The sequence below is a fragment of the Loxodonta africana genome, chromosome 6, assembly GCF_030014295.1.
Source record: "Loxodonta africana isolate mLoxAfr1 chromosome 6, mLoxAfr1.hap2, whole genome shotgun sequence".
Taxonomy (NCBI): Eukaryota; Metazoa; Chordata; class Mammalia; order Proboscidea; family Elephantidae; genus Loxodonta; species Loxodonta africana.
The window spans coordinates 39,411,119-39,437,563 of NC_087347.1; the positions used below are offsets into that span (position 1 = coordinate 39,411,119).

General features: G+C 36.6%; 1 protein-coding gene across 2 annotated transcripts in view; it reads right to left on the reverse strand.

Annotated features, from left to right (window-relative positions):
* Nucleotides 1–26,445, reverse strand: part of ADAM23 (ADAM metallopeptidase domain 23) — a 167,438-nt gene that overhangs the window by 56,968 nt on the left and 84,025 nt on the right. For both annotated transcript variants that reach the window (XM_003406108.4, XM_064286766.1), the window contains exons 5-11: nucleotides 18,792–18,874; nucleotides 17,305–17,368; nucleotides 14,129–14,201; nucleotides 13,320–13,396; nucleotides 10,780–10,845; nucleotides 2,262–2,333; nucleotides 13–176 (exon numbers count right to left, since the gene is read on the reverse strand). In XM_003406108.4, coding sequence (XP_003406156.1) covers nucleotides 13–176; nucleotides 2,262–2,333; nucleotides 10,780–10,845; nucleotides 13,320–13,396; nucleotides 14,129–14,201; nucleotides 17,305–17,368; nucleotides 18,792–18,874 — 599 coding nt within the window. The remainder of the gene's footprint in view (nucleotides 1–12; nucleotides 177–2,261; nucleotides 2,334–10,779; nucleotides 10,846–13,319; nucleotides 13,397–14,128; nucleotides 14,202–17,304; nucleotides 17,369–18,791; nucleotides 18,875–26,445) is intronic.

Sequence of the window (26,445 nt, forward strand, 5' to 3'; positions counted from 1 at the left end):
ACGGCTACATACGAGATGAGGTGCACAGCATCAGCATGCTGCTTGATGCGCTGCCGGTACTTGGAGAACTCATGGAGCATCTGCACAGGGTTGGTGGTGATGTCAATGTGATCCTTCTCAGTCCAGGTCTCTACGGCCACCAGGACAACCCTGGTATTGAGCTGCTCCTTGTAAATCTGAGGGTATACAACAGGACAGGTGCAGGAGGAAAACACTGGGTCAAACATGCACGATCAGTGAGTCAGAGTCAGTGGAAGGACAGGAAAGGGGAGGTGAGAGGAGAACATGGGGTCATAATTAGCTTATCATGGAGAATCTTCCTTTCTCTTTTCCAAGAGCATGCATAAGTAAATATCAAAGGGGATTTGGCCTCATGTCACCTACTCTCTCTCAAGGTAATATTAATCCCAGATCAGCACATGTAGTGCCGCGGCATCTCACTAGGGGTAGATTCTTCCAAATCTCATAGGAAGGTACCGGGCTGGAGTCTGATATACTGACTCTGAGTTAAGTGTGGTACCATTAGCTATTATCGAAGAGTTGGAATGGGTCACTCACTCTTCAGACATGCATCAAGTAATAGGGCTTGCTTGCCTTTGGGGGCTACATTATATGAAAAAGTACAAGTAAAATAATACTGAGAGAAGATCATGAATCTGAGACCAAAAGAGGGAACAGTAGATATCTATCGCAGATCTGACCCTCACCACAGGGTAGCAGCAACCACACCATTAAATCGTTATCTTTTGCTCTCCTTCTCTACTTTTGGCCACATAGCTAAATAATTCACATAACTAAGCAACTTCAATGAATATTGTCATTTTGCTCTATTTTCAAACTAATTAAGAGAACAATGGATGATCTTTTAAGACATAGAAGAAGGGGACGAGCACCATGCCTAAATGAATCTGAAGCTAAAACGGTTGCACAACAAAGAGCAAGTTAAATGCAATGCCTTAAAAATCAGCATTAGTCAGCTTCAGTGCCTCATATGGTAATCCAAAATAACAATTACGCTCTGCAAGACGTGATTCTGTTTGATCATGCTGCAATGATTAACAGAGATGCTACTGAGTAAACAGCATTTGCATGAGAAAATATGGGTCTAGTACTCTTTTTTCTATATTCACTTATAGTTTTCCTTTAAGAAGACTGACAAAAAATTCAAAGAAATTAATAAAATTTCTTATATGAAAGAAAATAAATAAACCAAGTCTAAACTGGCTCTCAGAGGTTCAACCACAACTTAATAAATTACTCTATGCCCATCCATTCATATTACACTTTTGCTCAGCTCTGCTTACCAGATATTCTGTGTATTTCTGTGATTGGAGGTTTTTGGACTGTTTAGAAGGCAGCTCTTTATAGAAAATAAACATCATTTAGATGATAGGTAATTTATAACTAATAAGTGTTTTTTCCAGTTAGGAGAGAACATACTATAAAAATCATGTAAAAATTATTTAGTTGAAAAAAATAACACTTTAAAATACACAAAGAAGTATGCTATGTTTAATTTCTGACTATTTAATATGAATTATTTCTTGAAACGTAATGCATAACTTTCATATCTACCGAGTTCCTATCTAAAGCAAGGAAAAGAGAGAAAATCTTAACCATCATTCTCTACAATTTATAAAATGATGGGGGGATATATTGGTATCAAAGGCTTGAGGAGTTAGAAGTCTTTTTAAAGAGATATACCTGCTTCAAATTAGTTTTATTTTGGAACTGCACTTAATTCTGTCATCTAGAAATAAAGTCTGAAGCATTTTACTTATGGGAACACTAGGAAATACTGTTTTTCCTTTAAAGATCTTTTTTGTATTACCTGTATCCTCCGAACATACTTCCTCTTAATCTATTATTTCTTCTCTGCTAACACTATTATTTAGGACAATAAATTCAACTGGTTATTATTAACAGAGTCTGGTTTCCCAAGTGTAATTTATGCTTTTCTTGGTAGCTATCTTCTTCAATGTCTTTTTCCTGCGTACACTCTGGTGACAATGAGATCTAGACATCAGTTAGATGCGACACTAAAGCATCTTTGGGATCCTGAGAATGACTCAACAGCCCCTTAAAACTCTGGTAGCACTATTCTTGATGAAGCAGAGCACTCTGTAATTTCTAGTCAGGTGAGCTTAAGAATTTTATTTCTTCTTTTGCCCAAGAAAATAGCTAAAGTAACAAGCAAGCAAATAGAGATGTAAAACATTCCATTTTGGTAAAAATAGGTTTGAGAAAGCTAGGCTACTTACAGAATCCACAAGGTTGACCACAGACTTAGCAAAGTTGTTGGTATGGGCATGAGAAGAGCGATACTTCTTATACTAAACAAACAAACAAAAATAGGTATCTGCGTCACTGCCAAAATATAATTTAACTGTAAATTCCACAATTCTGTAAAAGCAGCAATCTCATCACAAAAGTAAAAATGAGGATTAAAAAATAAAGAAATTTAGTTTGTGCCAGGTTGGAATAAGGCTGTATTCTTATTTTGTTTCAGAAACAAAACTCTGGCTACCAAAAACACCGCGATAATCTAGGTAACGAAGAGGGGCTGTAGAAATCTGTGTAATAAGCTTTACACCTGAAAAGTGCTTAATGCAGTCTTAATGTCTACAAAAGCAATCTGTTTTCGTTGAAACAAGCTTTCCTAGCTTGTAAAGGTCCCAGATCAAGAAATTTAGTCCCAACTGGATACCTTTTGTATTTTAAACTCAGATCAAGAAAATGTCTTAGGCAGCACTTTAGACACTGCCCATGACACAGATTGAATTTGTAGTCCATTTCGTATATTCTTCCAGGGGAATACCGCCTCCAAACCACACCCTTTGCTTTTGACCAATCAATCAGAACAAAGAGGACTGAACAAACATGCTGATAGTTTATTATTATTTAGGAAAATAAAGAAGAAAAGATTAATGGAGTAATTCCATCACAACACTTGGAGGGCTATGTTTTCAGCAAGCAGTACTTTGCTCAGTGTTTTTAAGAGGATGCTTGAAAACTTGAATCTACCATTGGAGGATCATGCCCTCTACTGGTGGATGAGGCTATCATTATTTTTTTACAACTGAAAGGAAAAGGAAATACATACTCAAACATAAAGCCAAAACCCAAACCCACAGCCATTGAGTCGATTCCGACTTACAGCGACCCTATACTATAGGACAGAGTGGAACTGCCCCACAGAGTTTCCAAGGAGCGCCTGGCGGATTCAAACTGCTGACCTCTTGGTTAGCAGCTGTAGCACTTAACCATTACGCCACCAGGGTTTCCATACCAGTCCAGATTTGTGCCATAAGCCATTGAAAATTGTCTTCAATAATAATTATTAAAATAATGTATCTTGTGTGAATATTGAAGATATTTATACACCAGAAAGCTATGATATTCTTTTTTCCTCCTTTGTCCACTTTAACCCTATAAATTTATCAGACCCTTTCATTTCATTCTTGTTTTACCCCTGTGGCTACGTTTTTTAAACAAAGAATACCGTATTTTACGCAAATGACGTGCATCTTCTACGTTTGTTTGCCACTGCACCCTCCCTGCACGAGGTAATTTCATAAGCATGATATGCTAAATTTTTTACAGCAAGATGTAAAAAAAAAATTGGCATAGCGGCTATTATGAAAATAGCTCACCATGAAAAGGACATGGTTGGCAAACAAACATAGAAGTCATGCACTATTTGTGTAAAAATACAGTATATGTTTAATATTTACATATCTGATATTTTATTCTTTAAAACACTGAACACACTGACAATATATGATAAATGTGCAATAAATTGATTAATATTTTGTTATTAGTAGCATTAATTCATAACAATTGATATAATGTAACAATTATCATTCATATTACTGCTACCACTGCACCATCTGACCACACTGCAGTTTCTATTAAATTTCAATGTGTGTATATATAACTGAGCCATAAAGCAGCCTATTGATCTAAAAATTTTCAGGTATTTTAACAAGTTTTTAAAATTGAGCATAAGGAAGTTGCTGTAAATAGCTTTGTGTTTTAGACTGCCTAGCAAAATTCCACAAGCTAAAAAATTTTAAGATAATCTTTAATATTAAAGGCAAAAAGTCTTAACCTTATGAAGCACACAGACATAAAAAGAAAAGGAAAATACCAGCTGATAGATATTCTAATGCAGGCGTATTACATAACTATTAAAGTGAATTTTATTTGCTTCTGAACATTAATTTGTCTGATTTTAGAGACTTCTTTTTAAGTTTAAAAATGTTCCCATGCCTGTTAGCACTATGACTACATTAACCATAGTATAATGACCATGGCAAGCATAATGCGCAAATTAAAAGATAATAAGATGAGGTCCTTTTAAAGTCAGTCAAAACGTGATGGGTTCTTCCTTTATTTCTTATTTATAATTTCCAGGTCTCTGATTTTCATTTTTAAGAGATCACTCTGTTTGCTGTGTGGCCAGCAAACTAAAGAAGGTTAAAAGGGAGTAAGGAGACCTGTTGCAAAACTACTGCACCAGCCCAGGTCAGAGGATGGAGGCTGGGCAATGGCAGAGAGAAGTGGATGGATTCAAGATACATTACTACAAAGGCAGAGTTCCCAGGACTTGCTGATCTACTAGATGTAGAAGGCGAGGAAAGAGAGGAATAAAAGATGACTTTCGGGTTTTGAGCTTGAGTAGCTTAGGAGGGTGCTGGTACCATTTAAAATGATGACAAAGGCCAGGGGAGGAGAAATTTAGAACTGAAGAATTAAGAGTTCTGATTTAGAAATGTTAAGTATTAGATGCCTTTTCAATAGTGACGTAGGGATGCTAAGTAAGTAGCTGGATATCTGAGTTTGGAACTCAGAAGTCTAGAGATATAATGCTGGGAGTGGTGAATTTAAAGTTATGATAAAGTTCAAAGACTTGTGAGTGGAAGTGATCACTTAGCAATTAAGTACGGAAAGAAAAGGGCCCTGAACCAAGCCATGGGGCACACAGTAATTCTAGGTAATTTTAGAGGCCAGCTAGATTGGAGAGTTGTATTGAAGTCGCAGTGGAGGCTCTCCCCACTCCGCCATAGTTCTCCCCCACCCATAGCCCACCAAACCCAGGTTTCTAACTGCGTCTTGGCCTGATTGCGCAGGCGACCCTAACCTGCCGTTTGAATTTGGTGCGGAAATCCCGCACACGTGCAAACCGAAATCTTAGTGCATGCACAGGACCCGAAGAGTCGTGGCCCCCAGCTTGACCCCAGACCTGAACTTCGCTGGAGAGGAAGATGTTCTCCAGCACACAGCTGCAACCAAGGCCATTTGCAAAGCGAAAGTTCCCTTCCGTTGCAAATGACTCAGCACCTGCATCTCCAAATATGGACATGGGAGGGACTGGGGTGTCCGATTTTGGATGCCAATCCCACTCCCCGGGGGCTGGAGGGCGTGAAGGCTCCAAGCTCCCCTGGGGCTGGGAGCGCGTGGTCTTTTGGCTGACAGGTCCCGCATTGCTCCTTGTTTGTGCAAACAATAAATTTCCACTTTCTGTTTCCCTTGCAACTGTGGTGTGGTGTCCATCTTATTTCAATCGGCTAATAGGACAGGACAAGAAGCACGTTCTGTTACAGAATCACAGAAGCCAAGAGAAGAAAGAGGTGTCTCAAGAAGGAAGGAGTGATCAACTCTGTCCAACACAGCTGAGAGGCCACGTAAGATAAGGGCAGTCAAGTGACCACTAGATTTGGTAACTTAAAGGTCCATCTAACTATGCACCTAGGAGTTACCAAGAACTATATAGGTGTTTTTCCTACAACAAATATTCAGTCCTCACAACAACTCTATGAGGTGAGTTTTATCATCCACATTTTATAAATGCGGAATTTGAAGCTCAGAGAAGGCAAATAAGTTACCTAAGATCACACAGCTAGAATGCAAATCCTACTCTGAGTTGAGATAGGAGGTAAAGACGTTCAGTTAACAATTCTTATTAAATAGTTTATGCACGTTCCTAGCCAATCATGATCACTGCTTAGAACTCATAATTTGTTAGATGTATACAAAATATAGGAGTTTTAAAATAAGGAAAACCAAAGTGGTTAAGAGCTCTGTTGCTAACCAAAAGGCCAGCAGTTTAAATCCACCAGCCGCTCCATGGAAGCCCTGTGGGGCAGTTCTGCTCTGTCCGATAGGATCGCTGTGAGTTGGAACTGACTCAACAGCACCTGAAAACAACAACGGATGGGTCTAAATTGAAAAAATACTTTGAGTTATCATCATGCATTTGCACTTATTGACTCATCATTAAGAATACAGCAAAAATGTAGACGTTAACACTTCCTTTTATGCACTTTAAAATATCACAACCATTTTCTATTAGAATAAGATCTTTAATATTCATTTTTAGCTTAAGTAGCTCAAAGAAATGTTTACAGAGCCGTATCAAGGCTATACTTGACTCAGAAATTATATTCTGCCAGCCAGTTACTATGATGTTTTCTTGCAAAACTGTGGGACTTTTCTAATTGAAAGCCACTGATAACAATGTGGTGCTTATTCAAAATAAGATATTCACATTTTTTACAAAGCCAATATTAGGTTACTCTGAGTTAAAGAGGCAAACATAATGCAAGTGTAGGTAAAATATTTCTATTTCCTGCATGAAAGAGAAGTAATTCTGGATATAAAAAAAACGTGCAATGCCATTTATGATAAAACCAACTTTCACATCCTCTGATTCCTGAAAACAATTTTCATTTAAAGTGGCAAATTTGCTTTTACTTCTTCAACAAATCCAATTATCAAGAAATTTGCTTTTAGGGAAAAAATTTGACACTGGAATTTAACTTTTAACCCAAGAGTGACAGTTACCAAAATAATTGTGGTATCTCATAGGGTAAAAAGACTGTCAGATGAGTATTCTCAATGGAATGATTATTCCAAAATCAATGGAAAATCCCCACATATTAAAAAATGCTGTTGTTGCCATTAGGTACTGTAGAGTCAGTTCCAACTCACAGTAGCCCTATGTCTAACAGAATGAAACACTATCCAATCCTGAGTCATCCTCACAATTGTTGTTATGCTTGAGTCTACTGTTACAGCCACTGTGTCAATCATCTCGTTGAGGGTCTTCCTCTCTTTCACTGACCCTCTATTTTACCAAGCAAGATGTCCTTGTCCAGGGCTGGTTCCTCTGATAACATGTCTAAAGTACATGAGACAAAGTCTCGCCATTCTCACTTCTAAGGAGCACTCTGGCTGTACCTCTTTCAGGACAGATTTGTTCGTTCTTCTGGCAGTCCATAGTATATTCAATATTCTTCTCCAAGACCATAATTCAAAGGCCTCTGTTAATTTGTCATACTGTGGTGGCTTGCTGTGATGCTGGAAGCTATGCCACCAGTATTTCAAATACCAGCAGTGTCACCCATGGTGGACAGGTTTCAGCAGAGCTTCCAGAATAACACAGACTAGGAAGAAGGCCAGTGAAAACCTTATGAATATTAAAAAATAGGTGTATTAATTATTCTAACTCAGTTTGACTTTCAAAACCTAAATTTAAGTACTTCGAGCCATGTTCTGATTTACTGCTTCTTGTGGCAATCTACTTCAAAAGCGATCTTTATCTTATGTAAAAAAAAAAAAAAAAGCATACCTCAAAAAAGGATTGTTTACAATAAAAAAAAAACTTACCAAATGGCACATGTATTATTGGACTACTAGGATTTAACCAGGGCCCTGGTGGTGCAATGGTTAAGAACTTGGCTGCTAACCAAAAGGTCAGCAGTTCGAATCCACCAGCCACTCCGTGGAAACCCTGTGGGACAGTTCTACTGTCATACAGGGTTGCTATAAGTCAGAATCGACTTAATGGCAATGGGTTTGATTTGGGTTAGGATTTAACCTGATGTTAAAGCAAAAGGAATATTAGCTCTATATTCTAGTTCTACTAGCCCAAATGCAATATTTCTTAAGACAGTAGAAATTTTCTTAGGTTATTTCTCTAGACTTTAGGCATTTTTATCTTTCAAGCATAAAGGTCTTCTTTCTTTTTAATTTAACATGTATTCCCTCCAAATTTATCAGTACAAACTACAGTTCTTTTTTTTCTAGTTTCAAAGACAAATGAACATATCATACCTAGTTCTAATTCATTTTGATAATAATAAAATGAATTACCAAGATTTTCCATTAAAAGATTTTCTTATTTGATAGACTAAATAAGGTAACTTTATCACAAAAAATGGTATAAGCCATAGAAATTTTTCATATATGAGAACATTTTAATAAGAGTGATGTTCTATTATTCAGAAAATAAAGACAAGATTATTGAAATACTTACCCTTTATAAGGATTAAAAGATAAATTTGAAGTCTATGATGTTTAAAAAATTACCGTTTCCTATTTTGTACAGTAACTGAGATATGTTCTCTGATTAAAAAAAAAAATAGGTTTACATTATATTCCTAATATAGCATGGTGGACAAGAGATTTGGAATTGCAGGTCATGTGTTTGGGAACTGATTCTATTGATTACCAGTTATACGTGAATAAAGAAAAAAAAAATTTTTTTTTTTACACCTTGTAAATTCAAAGTCATTGTGCATAGCAAATATATTATTTCCGCTACTTCAAAAGTATTTGTATAATGGAAAAGTTAGGCTGCAAAGCCATAATTTCACAACACAGCACAATGCTAAGGATTGAGAAGTGGCTGGAAGAAGTCTCAGTGTTCCAATAAACATAAATAATTCAAAAGGAAAATTATCTTGGGGTTTCAATCAAGTTGATACCCTTCAAAACTCATATGTTAGCCTTCATTATCTAAAATGGCTGCCTCCACATTTGGTTTTCCTACCCTCCAAGGAAGACTTCTCCTAAATTGTATATATAAAAAAAAAAAATAGTTCTGATAAATTCTGCTTCTTAATACTAACACATCTTAAGCAATATAATTAAAGGCTATTGATACAGAAAACAAATCTACATCTACAATAAAGAGTTACTCTGTTGAATCACTTTATATTGAGTGTAATTGAACCAGCACTTGGCAATTAATGAAAAACATTCATTAAATACTCAAGTAAAATTTTTAATGTCTATTAAGTCACTTTTTTTTTTTTAATGTACAGTTTGAAGGCCTTCTCTGAGTAAGGTATGCTGACTAGAATTTCACATTGTCATTCTTGCCTAAACAAAACCTTAATGTTTGGTCTACTAATCTAATTTTGGTTTCCTTAAAGTGGAAGGAGGGCTCAAAGATACTTGCAAAGCGATTCATAAAAACAACTACTTTTTGTTTTAGTTTGCATAATTTTTAATTGAGAGCAGTGACGGTTCAGTGGTAGAATGCTTGCCTTTCATGCAGGAGACCTGTGCTCAATTCCTTGTCAATGGACCTCAAGTGGAGCCACCACTGTCTGTGAGTGGAAGCTCTGATGTTGCTGTAATGCTGAAAAGGTTTCATCAGAGCTTCTAGACAAACACGGACTAGGAAGAAAAGTCTGGCAAACTACATCTGAAAATCAGCCCCAAAACCCTATGGATCACAATGGTCCAATCCCGTTGTGCATAGGGTCACCATAAGTTGGGGGCCAACTCGATGGCAGCTAACTACAACAACCATTTTTAGTTGAATTATATAACTATGACAAAAATTACAACTTGTTTAAATAGTTTGGGGAGTATGGCAGTTGAGTGCTGGGGCTGGCTCCCAACAGCTCACAGAGTCAATTGTGTGGATCTTTTCCCAAGTCCACATTCAGTGATCTCACTTTGATAGCCTGAAATTAGTTATGGTGGGAGTATTTACACCATGGGTAATAGCAGACACTATAAATCAGGGCTTTTTTTCACAGAGCTGGAATGTTAAACATTCCAAAAAAAAAAAAAAGTTAACCTTTTTTTTTGGAACGTTAAACATTTACCAACATACCACTAGTATTGGGCATACTAGAGAACAGCCTACTGACCAAGACTCCTCAGTATATCCTGGGCTTCAGACAAGAAAGTAAGGGAAATGGTTAAGTGGAGTATGTTTAAGAGAATTTCCAGTGAAGGACAATGATTGTTGTCTTTTGAATGTGACTGAAATGATATATTCAATCACATTGTATGTTACCGGAGCCTTGGCAGCACAGTGATTAAGAGCTATGGCTGTTAACCAAAAGGTTGGCAGTTCAAATGCACCAGCTGCTGCTTGGAAACCCTATGAGGCAGTTCTACTGTGTCCTATAGGGTCGCTATGAGTCGGAATTGACTCAACAGCAACGGATTTGGTTTGAGTTTGGTTTTCGTACTTTAACAGAAGTAACACAGGCTATTCATCTTTCTAACATTTAAAGAAGATAAATCATTGATTTGAAGACATTCTCTTTGGGCATAGCTTTATTATTTATATTTCTCTCTTGTAATTATATCCACCACAAATTATAATAATTAGTAAGAAAAAATAACATATTGGCAGAACAAAGATGTGGAATAAAATTAGAAAGCAACGACCTAATAATACATAGAAGAAGAAAAACAGAGAATAAGAATTTTAAATGAAGACAAGGGAAAGATGCCAAACGAATAGTTAAATCCATTAATTACAGCCATTATTAAACAGAGAGTTTCAATTTGTGAAAATTCTGTACACCACGAAGTGTTTCCAAACACCCTGAAATAAATCAAGACATTTAATACATCAAAAAGGAATATATCTTGGCTTTAATGAGTAGCAAATAATGAATAAATATAAAGAACTATTTGTTCTAAGTTTTTTTAAGCTGTTAGATCTAAAGATCACTATATTCTTACCGTTTTGTGATCATTAACAATCATAAGTTCCAAATATTTCATTTCTTCAAACACACCACGAGATGGCTGTGGTAAATAAAAAAATATACGGTCAGAATAGTGGTTGATATAAAAACCTCTGACGCTTACTGTTAAACAGCAGACTGACTGTGATTCTCAGAAGAGCTCGCTGCTGCCTACTTGGTAAACAACCAGAAAGAAACAAGGTCAGGACGTGAAGCATCTACGGACGACCTGATCAAAGAGGTGCCCAGAGGAATCAAAGACAGTAACCATAAAAGTACAGGTAAACATCGAATTTGGAAATCTGAGTGTTTACCTACACTTTATGGTGACTCTTGTGAGACTCCATGAGATTAATGAGATTTAATGATCAGTACAGTTAAGTAATCATCAAGCTAGGCAACAGTCCATCTTGATTTTATATGTAAAAATATTCTAGGGAAAAACGTACAGTATAATTTTGTTAAAATAAATAAACCTCAATTTCTCTGGCATTAAGATGTGATTTAAGAAACCCCTATCTACTTAAAACTTCACAGAAAATACACCAAAAACTCACGCAATAAGAACAGCACAGATTAGAATGACCTACATGTTCACCCGCAACAGGTATCAAAGTGGTCCAACAAAACTTTAATTTGCTGGATTTAAATTTATAATAATAATAATCTTAACCACACACTTCTCAAAGGAAGAAACAATTATTATATTCTGGCACTTCTAAATTTTAATTATTACTAGATAATCTTTTAAGAGTAAGGGCTAAGTTTTTAGTTCTTATTTGAGCTTTCATTTCTTTTTCATAGTTGGAAAATTACTAATGGCGGCTCTTTGTTTTGTACCTACATGGTCTTTGATCAGTTCATATTGGGTAGGGGTGCACAGCAGCCAAAGATCAGCCTACATCCATACATATAGTTACTTATATACACACACACACATACACATCCATACATATAGCTATATATATAAAAAATATAGTTATGTATATATATGTATGTGGAAAACCTGGTGGTGTAGTGGTTGAGTGCTACGGCTGCTAACCAAAACGCTGGCAGTTCAAATCCACCAGGTGCTCCTTGGAAACTCTATGGAGCAGTTCTGCTCTGTCTATAGGATCGCTTTGAGTAGGAATTGACTCAACAGCAATGGGTTTGGTTTTGGTTGGTTATATATGTGTGTGTGTGTGTACATACTGTATAACAATATTAAATATATAACTTATATGTTTATATATAACATACACATATAACATACGTATATAACTTTTATTACTACATAAGCTTATTATTACCTATATAAAACTTATTGACTGCATCTTCAAAGGTTAAAATAAGGAATCTCCAAGTTAAAAAAAAAAAAAAGATATCCAAAATCACCATAATAATAATACCAAGACAGGCTCATAAAATCAAAGATGAGTTATCTTGGAACTAAGTTTTCGAAGGCTGGTGGCCTAATTTTCCACAAAAAATACATTCAGCAAAACATTAACTAAAATGTGCAATTTCTACTATAATTACTCATTAAGTTATCCAGTAAATTACCATGTAATCTACACTATGGAATTAATTCTCAGTTACATAGCACTCGCCATATAATTACTAAACATTCTCCATCATTACAGCTTTCCAATTTATTATGAAAAAGACTAGGAACATAATTTCAGTTACAAAGCCCCTATACATTTATCAATACATGTGAGATACACAAGAGTTGTTGATTCTATGAATTCATGATTTTTCATTTAGTAACTGTCACATCACTAACGGCCAAAGAGATTCATTCCATTCTGAAAAATACAGTCAGCTTCAAAGTTTGGTATAATGGAATTTTTAATTTGAAAGAAATACACATAAACATAATCATCCAAAGTTTCAAAACCTAACTCCTTCCCCCCACTTTTTTGTTAAGAGGGACATTTTACATAATGTGACATAAACCACATAGCCCAAAAACATCTTCTGTACTTTTAGTAGAAAAACAAATGAATTGTAATTTTTAAAGAAAACACTTTGAAAATGGAGCTAAGATGATACATTCTTTATATGACATCAGAGTTCAATAGGATACTGTAATCAGTTTGAATAATTATTAGAGAGAGATGAAAAAAAGGCAGCGTGCCTTTAAGGTGCAGCTTAAACTCAGCTAAGAGATGGTGCAAGCCCTGGTGGTACAGTTGTTAAGTGCTCAGCTGCTAAATAAAAGGTTGGTGGTTCAAATCCACCAACTACTCCACAGGAGAAAGATGTGGCAGTCTGTTTCTGTAAAGATTTACAACCTTGAAAACCTTATGGGGCAGTTCTACTCTGTCGTATATGGTCAATATGAGCCAGAATTGACTCGATGGCAATGAGTTTAGTTTTTGGTTTAAAAGATCATAATCATAGGTGTTTTTGTTTGTTTGTTGTTTTTGTTTTTAAGAGGAAGTTCCCCAAATATCGATTGTTTTAGATACACTCGGATACTGTGTAATGAGAGGCACACAATTCAACTGAGTAAAATAAACCCGCGCGAAGGCTCAATGCCACACTCACATTCACTGCTCTCTTTCTTCTCCTTTTCAGCCACTGCAATTCCGATAAAAAGGGCCACTGGTCACTTCTTTCCATACCTGTGCAAAAGGAAAGCAAATGCCAAAATTCATATTTGACTGCATTTCATGGGAGTATGCTTTTTGAATATGATATAAAGCCACAGTGGCATTGATAATGTGTCACCTCAAAATCAAGATAACTTTAAGTGAGAAAAGTATACTTGTCATTAAACATTTCACAGTCTCACGGTCACAAAGACAGTTGAAACATGTAATTTTCTTGCAAACACCATGAAAAAGCATGTGAGCTGTTCCAATTCATTAGTATATGTGTATTTGACCTGCAACAACATGACACTCATTATCTGAAAATTTTAAGTCTACTATGCATAATTCATTTTAGAATCAAAAATAAATTATGGCATAAGTTTTTGGATAAATTATTAAAGACTTTTTGCATTAAAATATGGAAATGATATCACATACCCCGACAATCCAAAAGAAGCTTCTGCCAATATAAACATCTAAGCAGCCTCAGAACCAGGGCATAAGAGGGAAACAATACAAGTTGGCTAAACTGCAGCAAACTGGCAGGGAAATTTAAGGATTGACCTCACCACACTAAACATTGAGAACTCTGGTTCTCAATGTAGCTTTACCCCTGGGCTTCATATTTTGGTTTTCCCATTGCTGTCCACCCACACTGCTGACCCCAGGTCTTGGACCACTTCCACTGCCCATCAAGCCTGCATGTCTACTGAATTCTACCACGTCACAGCTCCTGCAATGGCTGTTTTAATTAAAACTTACTGAGATTCTTCATTTGCTTAGAATATTGTCCCGCCAAGGTTTTTTGGATTATATGTGGTCGACCTGTGCTTTTCTGAAACAAAACAATTATAGGAAATTAAAAAGCAAGATATGAACAAGCTTCTATGGAACAATATCAAAACTTTCTCTAAGGTCTTTACCAAAATGAGAATATTTATATGATAATTATCTAGCAAAAAATGAAAAGTATATATCTTATTGAAACTTTTATTTTAAGTAAAAGACTGTCTTCTAACTGCTCCAGTTCAGATAATAATCATAGTTTCATTGGCTACTCTTAAACCTTAGCTTTCTTAAAAGCCATGAATAGGAAATTCACAAGAAAGGACCATAATTGGTCACTAATTATATGAAAAACTGCTGAACTTTCTAGTAGTGCCTCAAAATGTAAATAAAAAGAAAGCCAATGAGATATCAAGTTTTGCCATCAACTTAGCGAAGACTTAACAATTATGATATCCACAGTTAATTATGGCTGCAAAACAGAAAGCACTCTCATACATTGCTGGTGGGAGTAAGCTGGCAGTATAGTTTCAGAGGAAAATAGAGCAAAGTCTATCAACAACCTTGAAAATATCTATATCCTTTTGGATCATGAATTAGAAATTTCAGTTTTAGGAATTTATTATTACCAGTACGATTGCCGTTAGCCACCATTACTAAGTATACAATAAGTGCCAAGCACTGCTAATGTACATACTACCCAATTTAATCTTTGCAAGAACACCATATAGTGTATATTTTATCACCATTTTACAAATATATTGAGGTTCAGAGAGATACATTGTTGAATTAAGATTATATTACAAAATAATGATCCAATTAATTTTTTAATGGAAAGATATCATCGAAAAATTCAAAGAATACACACCGAAAGGTGAAAAGAAATTATCTCTGAGGGATGGGATGCCGGATAATTATTACTTAGTTATTTGGTTATTTTGCTTTTCCAAATTTCCTGTCAAGGATTTGTTTTAAAATTATAAAATTACTTATTAAAAAGAGCCCTCTTAATATATTACATAAAAACTTACAATAATTACAAGTTTGCCATTCATTTATCACTTCAGAGATAATATGAATTTTCATTAGAAATATTCCATCCATATTACTTGACTTATTTTAAGGCATATTACAATTAAGTATCCAGACTTAAAATCAAAATTTAAAATTACAGTAAGCTCTTAATTCTGAAAAGAGGTAAAAAGATATCGAGATTAATGAGATTTTAACTATTCAGTAAACAGAGTAGAAACAAAGAGCTTAACGTATAGATGTTGTATCAGTAACACCATTTTTAATATGAGTGATTTAGCTTCATGTGCTGTTTCTTTTCCTCCACCCATGGTGAGGATGAGAACAAACAGCTACATCAACGAAAGGCAGGCAATAAGAAGGAAAGCAAAAAAGAGAAGACATTAAACGAGTAAAAATCAGCCCCTGAACAATATGATTAGAGGTCTAATAATGGGAAACCAATGCCTTAAACATTATGGCGATAGCAGTTTATATCTTTATTTCTTTGACAGTTTATTAGATACTATCTCATTCATTTATTTGTTCAACAAATCTACAAAACTGCCCTATGAGATATGCATGGAAAATTTATCATCTCATTTTTCACATTTAAAAAACACTGAGGCTGAGAGAGTTGTGTTTTGGGGGTTTTGTTTTTTGTTTTCTTTTTTTTAAGGAAAACAGGGCCATTAATCAAAGGCAGAAATCAAAATCAGAATTTTTGCTGAATGATTATATGGGGGGGGAAGTAACATTTTACTTCAGCAAAAGGTTCCAGATGGAGGGTTTTTCATTATCTGTTTTTTTGTTTGTTTTTTAAATAGTTATTAGCTGAACAACAATTGAGATTTATTCAAGCACTAGCCATTTGAAATTTAATGTCTTTTCTGCCTCAAATTCGTAATTTACCCTACGCTCGTCGTCACAACCAAGACAACAAATATTTCTCGGCTCAACTGTTACTGGCAGTGGCCTAGAGGACTATCATTACCTGTCTCAAGATGCCTTTTATCCAAATTTGAAATCTTTAAAGATAAAAAAAAAAAGTTTTCTGCTCCTCATTTAAATGGCAACATTCTGACTCCATCGCTCTCAAGATACTCGTTTTACATTAGCAGCTCTTGTCACTAATCCAACTCTCCTCCTGTTATTTCTCTGCCTTCATCTCCTAAAATTCTCCCCTTTGTTCATTCCTCTCCAACCTCGTCAGGCTTCTCAGAGTTCCTAGAACACACAAGGCACACTAACCCTCAGGGCCTCTGCATCAGGTCTTCCCCTAGAATGTTCTTACAGCTCCCTAAGTTCCTTAAAGTCTTTATTCAGAAATTATCATTGTGGCCTTTCTTGAACAGTCAATATAAAAGCTTAACTCTCCTCTCCAGCCTCTTGGCTTTACTTTTTCTCTTTAGTATGTATCACTATTTAACCTACCATACATATTTACTTACCCTTCTTCTTTATTGCTATCTGCCCCTGTAGACTTGAAGCTCTGTGAGATTCAGGCTCTATATCTGTTTTGTTTACCACAGTCTCCCTAGTACCTTGAAAAATACCCGCCATGTAGGAAGCCCTCAATACAATATCTGATGAACATACATCAACATTTAAATTTGGTATACAATTTCTTATATAGGCAGCTTGCCAGTGCAGGACTTAAAACATTATTTTCCTCCGTATCTCTAAAGAAACCTAAATATACCATATAATCACAGTTCAACCTACAAGTTTCTCCACTGGAGATTCTAAGGCTCACAAAAGTTATCTAATGAAGACAATAAGAATAAAAGCTAGTTGGTCACCATGTGTTGGAATGGACTCCATGGCAACTGGTTTTTTTTTTTTTAAGGAGAAGAATTTAGTCTGCACAAAACAAGATGCCGTTTTACTCCATAGAGTAGAAAGAACACCGGCCTTAGCTTCAGAAAACCTAGGTTTGATGCCTTTTATCACCCCTTACTTGTGTGTGGCATGGGATGAGTAATTTAAGCTTCCAAACTTATGGTGTCATTCTAAGTTTGAAATAAGGCAATACATACAACACACTTTGAAATCTACATTATTTTCTCTTTACTACTCAAAGGCAAAGATGCTGACAGAGTACAGCACTATAAGAATATTGATATCATAGTCAGACTTACTTCATCATGAAGCAGCTCCAGCGGTTCTATCATATACATAAAGGTATTATCTTCAAACATGCCACTATAATACAAGAAACCACACCAGGGAGAATTAGCAAGTACAGAAAACGACAAGAAATAGTCAGCAAGCTAGCTTCACTATTGTGTCTTTGAAAATAAAGTGTCTGAACAAAAACCTTTATACTGCCCAAATCAATCCACATATCTATATGTAGAGAACCCCACTGTGGTCCCCAGACCCTACTAGACAGCATTCATGCTACAAAAATGAAAAAGTGAAAACCAAGAGCAGACATACCTGACATAATTTTTTTTAATTAAATGGACAGGTTAGAAGATTGATCTGGAATAGTACTATACGTGCAGTTTCAGTACCTCAGGTTACTGTTTCAACACTATGTGCAACTAGCACAAATTTGTTATGCAAACCAAATATTATCTACAAGAACACAGAAAGGTTGTACATACATGAGAATAATCTAAAACCATTAGGTTCTGAAGAGGCAAACAGAAGTATGTTGTGGATTTCCATCAAGTAATACGGTACGAATCACATTGAATTTTGACAGATTTAGAATTTTTAGTAAAAGATGAGAAGACTTTCAAGATCCTTTTCCATCACATGGTCAAAAGAAGATCTTTACATGAAGTGCTATTATGCTCCATACTAAAAGGTGCCTAGAGACGGCCTTTTCAGATCCTGCCTCAGAGCAGATACATGAGCTTCTCAGTGTCTCAACCCTCTCCCTTGCCTAGCTAACTCCTGCTTATCCTCAGGTCTAATCTGAGCTGTATATCCTCAGGAATATACTGCCGGGAAACCTTCCTAGACTAGGTTCGGCCACCCCAGAAGCTCCTGTCCTCTTCATGGCACCTACCAAAATGATAATTAAATATTAATCCATGTAATCATTTGTTTAAGAAGCCCTGTGACACAATGGTTAAGCACTCAGGTGCTGACTAAGAGGTTGGCAATTTGAACCTACCCAGCAGCTCTGCAGGAAAAAGACTTGACAATCTGATCTCATAAAAATTATAGCCTCAAAAACCCAATGGGGTAGTTCTGCTCTGTTACATGGAGTCACTATGAGTTGAAATTGACTTGATGGCATCTAAGAACAACAACAACTATTTTTGCAATCTCTGAATCGCCTGCAAACTTCAAGTGTTACGAGGACAGGGACTTTGCCCTCCCTCTTCACCCTTGACAAGGTGGATTGACACAGTGGCTGCCAACAACGGGCTCAAACAATTGTGAGGATGGCATAGGACTGGCAGTGCCTTGTTCTGTTGTACACAGGGTTGCTGTGAGTCAGAACTGACTTGGTAACACCTAACAACACTTCATCACTGCATGCCCAGTCCTTAATATGGGACCGGCACAGGACAGTCACTCAATAAATATCTGTGACAGAAAAAATGGAAAGGGTGACTGGATGAAAGCAAGCATGGAGGGCATGGGGACCTAAGGAGATTCCACGTACTGAAGTCCGTTGCAGGTTGACAGAGCTGCCCTGGAGTTCTTGATGCCTCTGATGTTTCCATGGTAGTAACAGTGCTCTCCACCCTACAAAAAAGAAGGTGGTTTAATTGGTTAATTATGCTTTATGCAACACGATTCACTCTGGGATGTTTCTATAAAGCAAAAAGAAATGCAAGGATGCAAGGATGGGAATGTGCTGTGGATGAACGGTTCCAGGAGCTCCTACTGGCTGATGAAGTCTCAAAAAGGACAGCGCAATCACTCACCTTTTCTATAATGAGCAGGTGTGTATTCAATTTAATAAAGGAGAAGAGGTTTTAAATGAAATAAGACAGTGGTGTAACTGGTAAAACGTGTATCCGTTTTTTAAGCATGTAAGGAAGTAGATACTTACCAGATATTGTTGTGGAGTAATATCTTTTACTAACTGAGAAGAGACCCCCAACGTTGTTGTTTATAATCATTTTTGATGGAAAATTATATAAAACTTTACTATTTGCTTTCCTGCCTTTTTAAGTTAGTTTTTTAAATTTTTTTCTTTAGAAATAGTATATGAACATAGATTTGAAAGTCAAATAGTACCATAAGGTCTATTTTTAAAAAACACATCAATTTCCTTTCCCTCCCCCCCCCACCTCTGAGACACCCATTTTTAATTCTTTTAACTCTTTCTTCTGGTGTTTACCTTTATATTTCAGGATGAAATATTTATACTGCTATGTTTTGATTTATTCCACTTTAGAAATTATCTCCCTAATATACAATCTTGAAAACCCCTCTGGCCCCAAATACATTCTAATACCTATCAACATTTTTTGGTTAAATCAGTATTTAGTGTTTCTATTACGACTACGCAAATATTGTTCACAACTGTGCTGATATAATTACATTTTATCTTCTGCTTCATTTTTGTTTTGAAAATTTTTGCTTCATTTCTTTTTTTTGCTTCTTTTTCCATGTATTTAGGACTTACATATTTTCTATTACCTGTTGTTGTTAGGTGCCGTTGAGTCGATTCCGACTCATAGCGACCCTATGTACAACAGAACAGAACACTGCTCAGTCCTGCACCATCCTCACAATTGTTGTTATAGCCCATTGTTGCAGACACTGTGTCAATAAACCTCATTAAGGGTCTTCCTGTTTTTCACTGACCCACTACTTTACTGGGTTTTTTTTCTACTTTACCAAGCATGATGTCCTTCTCTAGGGGCTGATCTCTCCTAACAACATGTCCAAAGCACGTGAGACAAAGTCTCACCATCCTCACTTCTAAGGAGCATTCTGGCTGTACTTTTTCCAAGACAGATTTGTCCATTCTTTTGGCAGTCCATGGTATATTCAATACTCTTTATCAACACCACAGTTCAAAAAAACGTCAATTCTTCTTCAGTCTTCATTATTATTCATTGTCCAGCCTTTACATGCATATGAGGCAACTGAAAACACCATGGCTTGTCCCTTATTCTATTGCTCCCATTTTTATCTGCCTATTACCTGAGACTCCTCTAAAACTCCTCTATGTTCAGACATATCAGGTTATTTATCATATCCACTTTGTTCCTGGAGCCACCCCTCTTGTTTCTCTCCAACCTCCTGCTTCAGTACAGTCTTGCAGCTTTCTAGATTTGATGCACAGCTGCCACCCAGGACGTCTCTCTAACATCATACTTGGAACTTCCTTTGCCTTCTTTCTATATTGGATCCTAGATTCCATGTCTTCCCCATTCATGGTTTCCTCCTCCCCTTTTTTGAGGCGTATGTCCTCTGATACTTTCTTGAAATAGTGCTCATAGCAGGTAAATTTGGTGAGAACATGGATGTATGAAAATATCTTTTTTCAATCCACATACTAGATGGATAATTGGTTGGGAAGAGAATTCTAGATTGGAAATTGTTTACTTTCAGCATTTTAAAGGCATTGTGCACAACCTTCTAGCCTCTAATACTGCCGTTGAAAGATATGATGTTATTCTAACATTAGATATTTTTTATACATTCCACTTGTTATTGTTATTTCCTTTCTAAAAGACTTAGAAAATTCTATTGTCCCCATTTTCATGAAGTTCCATGATGTGCTCTGGCAGGAGTTTTTGTCACTCATTGAGCTGGGTAGTCTGTGGCACTTTTTAATCAAATAAAAAAAAAAAGTCTCATGTACATCAGTTCTGGGAAGCTACCTTCTACCGTTTCCCTGATAATTCCCTCTTTTCTATTTTTCTCCATAAACCGAGTTCTTTTACCAGAGTAGGGAAGGGATGGGCACCTGGCTCTATGAGATAGGGAGTAGATCAGGGGTTTAACTACTCTCCTTAAAGGCTTTCAGCCAATCTTTCTGCTTTCAGGTAACTTCAATTCCTAGGCTTTCCAAGTTAAGTGACATGAGTTGGCTTGTTTCTTCTTGAATTCCTCCATGGAATTTAGCAGAGCAGGAAACACTCAAGCCTAAGACAGCTACCCTCATCCACCTGCTTTCTAAAATTTTATCTTTCATCAGTTGTCTCTCTTCATCCTTGTGGGCTTACATCTGTTTTTATTCCTTAATAGTTATTTAAGTGGGTTATTGGGAGGGAATAGAGATAAACACATGCATTAAATCCACATTGTTTAACCAGACACTTCCTATTTGCCTTCCTAAATAGAAGATCCTGAACATACTTTGACTTTCATCAATTTCCAATTATTTTGAATACTACTTATTATACTGTATAACAATAGACTGATGCCTGAAGGGTGTTTACTTAACACTAAATGGCCACCCTCCACAATCAATTCAGTTTATTTGTTTCCTCTTAGTAACTACGACATTCTCAATATCAGTTGTCTAAGTTTGGCATGATAACCTCATTAATATTTTGTAAAAGGTTGTGTCTTAGTCATCTAGTGCTGCCATAACAGAAATACCACAAGTGGATGGCTTTAACAAAGAGAAATTTATTTTCTCATAGTCTAGTCGGTTACAAGTCCAAATTCAGGGCGTCAGCTCCAGGGGAAGGGTTTCTCTCTCTCTCAGCTCTGGAAGAAGGTCCTTGTCCTCAGTCTTCCCCTGGTTGAGGAGCTTCTCAGGCACAGGAACCCTGTGTCCAAAGGATGCACTCTGCTTCTGGCGCTGCTTTCTTGGTGGTATAAGGTCCCCAACTTTCTGCTTGCTTCCCTTTCATCTCTTGAGAGATAAAAGGTGGTGCTGGCCACACCCCAGGGAAACTCCCTTTACCTTGGATCAGGGAGGTGACCTGAGTAAGGGTGGTATTACAATCCCACCCTAATCCTCTCGACATAAAATTACAATCACAAAATGGAGGCCAACCACACAATACTGGGAATCATGGCCTAACCAAGTTGATACACATATTTTTGGGGGGACACAGTTCAATCGATGACAGGTTGCTTTACTGTCCTCAAAAAGCAACCTCATATATAAAAACTGTATATAATATGTCAAGTTCTATGTGCATATTAACTGGTGGAGTTTACAAGATCAAATGGTATCACACATCTCAGCAATTTGAGGTCAACATTTCAGATTCTTCACATGATTCTAAAAACAAGCATATGTAGCTGTAAATTCCATCAAGCTGGTTATTTAGCACTTTGTATCACACCAAAAAGCTGTCTTAGGTGAAGGGATTGTTAGAAGTTAAGTGGATAGCAAACACTGTCATATTTACTTGACCTTTCCAAGAAAACCTGTAAAATATTTTCCAGATTTTGCAAAAAACTCTTCCAAGCCCTTTCTTAAAATATTTCCAAGTCCTTTCTTACGTCTAAATTTATTTCACTTGCTTTAAAAACTGAAGGATGACACTCTCTATTATGGACTGAATTGTGTTCCCCAAAAAGTTACGTTAAGTACTAACCCCTGTATTTGTGAATATGACCTTATTTGGGAATAGGCGTTTTGTTTTATCAGTTAACAAGGTCACACCAGAGTAGGGTGCATCCTAATCCCAGCCACAAATATAGTGGAGTCTTATAAAAGGGGAGAGCAGACATGGAGATGGGATCCACACACAAGACAAAGACACCATGTGAAGATTCATCTACAAGGTAAGGAACGCCAAGAAGCACCCAGGGCTACAAGAAGCAGGAAGAGACAAGGAAGGATCTTCCCCCAGAGCAGACTGAGGGAGAGCATGGTCCTGCTGACACCCTGACTTTGGACTTCTAGCCTCCAAAACTATGAGAGAATAAATTTTTGTTCTTTACGGTCACCCACTTTGTGCTATTTTGTTATGCTAGCCGCAGAAAATTAAGATACTCTCTCAGGTTTGAATTAAGGCAGAAGGTTATCTGAAGGGAACTGTTTGGGTTACTTGTACATCTGAATGTGAATCACCAGATTTTCTGGACCTTAAATGAGATGAGGTAACATAGTATCCTTGATGTGTATTATCATAAGGAAGCTTTAATATATAAATTGTGCAGTTACATTAAGTACTGTAAGCAACTCAGCACGATGAAACTTAATATTAGAGAAATTTCAACATTTCTTATTATTGAATTCATATCAAGTCTTCAAGACTATTACCAGAAAAATACTATTTGATAATTCTTCAGACATATGCAGCACTTTGTAAATACCACTACAAAGTAACATCTTGAGTTATTTCATATAAAATAACCCCCGGGAGAAGAGAAAATCCCTTTTGGGGTACAGAAATAACAACAGCGGGCCAGTGCAGAGAGGAGGCAACCAGATGTACTTTCGCTGGCAGAGGGCTTCATCAGCCATGACAAGGAGTAACCACACCCAAGGATCCAGCCGTTCTGAATATGCAGATCCTTGAGCTTAACTACTACCTCCATGTACAGGTAGGGAGACAGGCACCAGGTGCTAAAAGCCTCTACCAACAACATCAAAAGCCAAACTAAATCCTACACCTTAAGGCTATCTAGCCAGTCTCTCACTCTCCAGTCAACGAGGCCTCAGACAGCTAAAGAGGGCTGTCCAGAGTGTCTGTAGTTACTACCTATGAGAGAGTCACAAGCCTGTGATAAGGCAAGTAGCAGGAAGGAGAACCAAAAGGGGCTAATTTGACACATGACCCAAATCTGTGGGCATCCCTGTGGACAACAGCATTTTCAGATTCAAAACTGCCAGTTAATTAAATTCAACAAAAACTGGATGTCTTAATAGGTAAAAGTTATTGGTTAGTCAAAAGGAACTTAAAAATCCTAGTAAGTATGCTCCCCAACTTTCTCAGGCCACCATTTCCATAAAGCTGAACAACCCACAAGCCGGAATATGCTCAAACAGCAACTTTACTTCACAGAATACCAAGCTCAGAATCTCATTGGAAACCACCAGGAAACACTGACACCGTGTGTATCTTTTAAAACACTTCCTAATGAGAAATAGTTAGGGATAACAACTTTGACACTCTGGTGGGTGATAATCTGAGGGGGAAAGATTTGGTTCCCTAGTATTACTGATCTAATGACAGAGACTGTTTAATTCTACAAACTTTGATGGAAATAGAACTTATTATTTAATTTATTTTAAAATTGCCCCACCTTTGCAGCTGTTTAATTATCTCATCTGTTTATGTAAAGTTCAGTTAGCCAGCTCTTACTAGCTCCATAAACCTGGACATTCATGGTGACCAAGCACTGATATTTTCAATCAATTCCTGAAGCTATGGATAAACATTTAAAAATAAACTACATAGGCCTAAGTTCACAAATATGTATATTACCGTATTCCAGGCTCTGAATATAATAAAAAAATAGGACACTATATTCAAATGGTTATTCTATATGCATATTTTAAATAAACAAACTTATCAACAGGGTATGTCAAATTATTTTTTAAAAAAATCAGTGGGCTGGTAGCAAGACAGAAATAGAAAAGATACTTATAAGTGGACATACATGTCTGAATGCAAATACTACAGAATAAAGAAATGAAGGAAGTATCTTTGAGAATCAGGGAACCTGACAACCTAACATCAGTTAAATTATTTATCTTCATTAAATTCAAGAGGGAAAAAATGTTCTTGCACTGGTTTATCTAATAAAGTACTAGGAGAGCTGGGCTGTTCCAATGCTGGCTAAATTTTTTATGGTTCATCTCAATACTATTCAACCCTAAAATGGCTTTGTAAGGAGCCAGTGATTCTGCTATCTCGATTTCATGGGGCATTTTTTAATCCCATGCTTCTTTCATATTCTATAATATATTTATTGACAGAAAGGTCAATATTTTGAGTGATTAACTTCAGTGATATAAATAATTTCAACATGAAACTGAAAATCTTGCATCTAGAATAAGTGGATTTAGTGTGATTAGTTTTGTTTTCCCTGTTATTATTCTAGGGTCGCTATGAGTTGGAATCGACTTGACGGCACTGGGTTTTTGGGTTGGGTTATTACTTACATTGTTTATTACTTACCCAGTGGTGAACAACTTTAAAAAAAAAAAAACAAAACTATTAACTCAAAGCATAGAGAAAAATTCTGGTGTACATACAAGTAAAAAAGCCATTCTGATTTACAAAAAGAGGGCGAAATACCAACTTAATCTACCTTTTTGATTCAAAAAAGGCACACAAACATATATTTTTAAATCCAATTATGGCAAGCTGAGAGGCAGAAACAGAAGAGAGGAAAAATAGATGGAGAAAAATAGACTGGGAAAATTAATAAAATATTACTAAAGGAAGAGGGAAGAGAAAGAAGGAAAAGAAGTAGAAAAAACAGAGGAAAGGAAAAAATTAGAGAGGGGAAGACAGGCAGACATTGTGGCTGAAAAGACCCCCTGCTCCAATACAGACATCTTAGCAAGACTCTGCTTCGTTGCTGCAGTCCCCGCCTCCCTCCCCTGACTCAAATACTGGGCAGGGTCTTCCGGACATTGACTTCAAATCGCCTCTGCTCTGTACCAATCCCACCTCCCAGGCAGGAGCCATGCTCACAAAGGCCCACTCCATCCCTGCTTCCTGCTGCTAAGAGGCCTTCATGGAGGAAGTGAGCTTGAGCTGAGCCATGAAGGTGACTGGAGAAGGAAAGTACAAAGAACGTTCTAGGGAAGTGACTTGGTATCGTGATAAAAGAAGAAAGGTAAGACTAGAACGTAGAGCCACAGGGCAGGGATTGTTATCTGTTTGATCCACCGACATATCCTCCGCACCTAGAACTGTGATTAGGTCACGCAGATGCTCAATAAATATTTATTTAATGAATAAATAAATGTCTATTACCAAAAAAAAAAAAAAACAAACCCCATGCCATCGAGTCAATTCCAACTCATAGAGACCCTATAGGACAGAGTAGAACCGTCCCTTAGAGTTTCCAAGGAGTGCCTGGTAGATTCGAACTGCTGACCCTTTGCCACCAGGGTTTCCAAATGTCTATTATGTGGGATTTTTAAGCAAATTACGGCAAATGAATTGGAAAGAATATCACGCAATTTTTAAAAATAAAGATTTAGAAGATTATTTAAAGGCATGCTAAAATGATTATAATATTGCTAGATTAAAAAATCCTGTTACAAGATAGGATTATTTTTCACAGTATATTTTTATTTATATATATAAATGTTGACACACAAAAAACAGATTGTTACTATTCTTTCACTATACAGGATGCTAGTAAGTTTGGGCATCTGAGCTGTTTGGAGAAGGATCCTATATGACAGAAAAGCAATGAACGCAAAA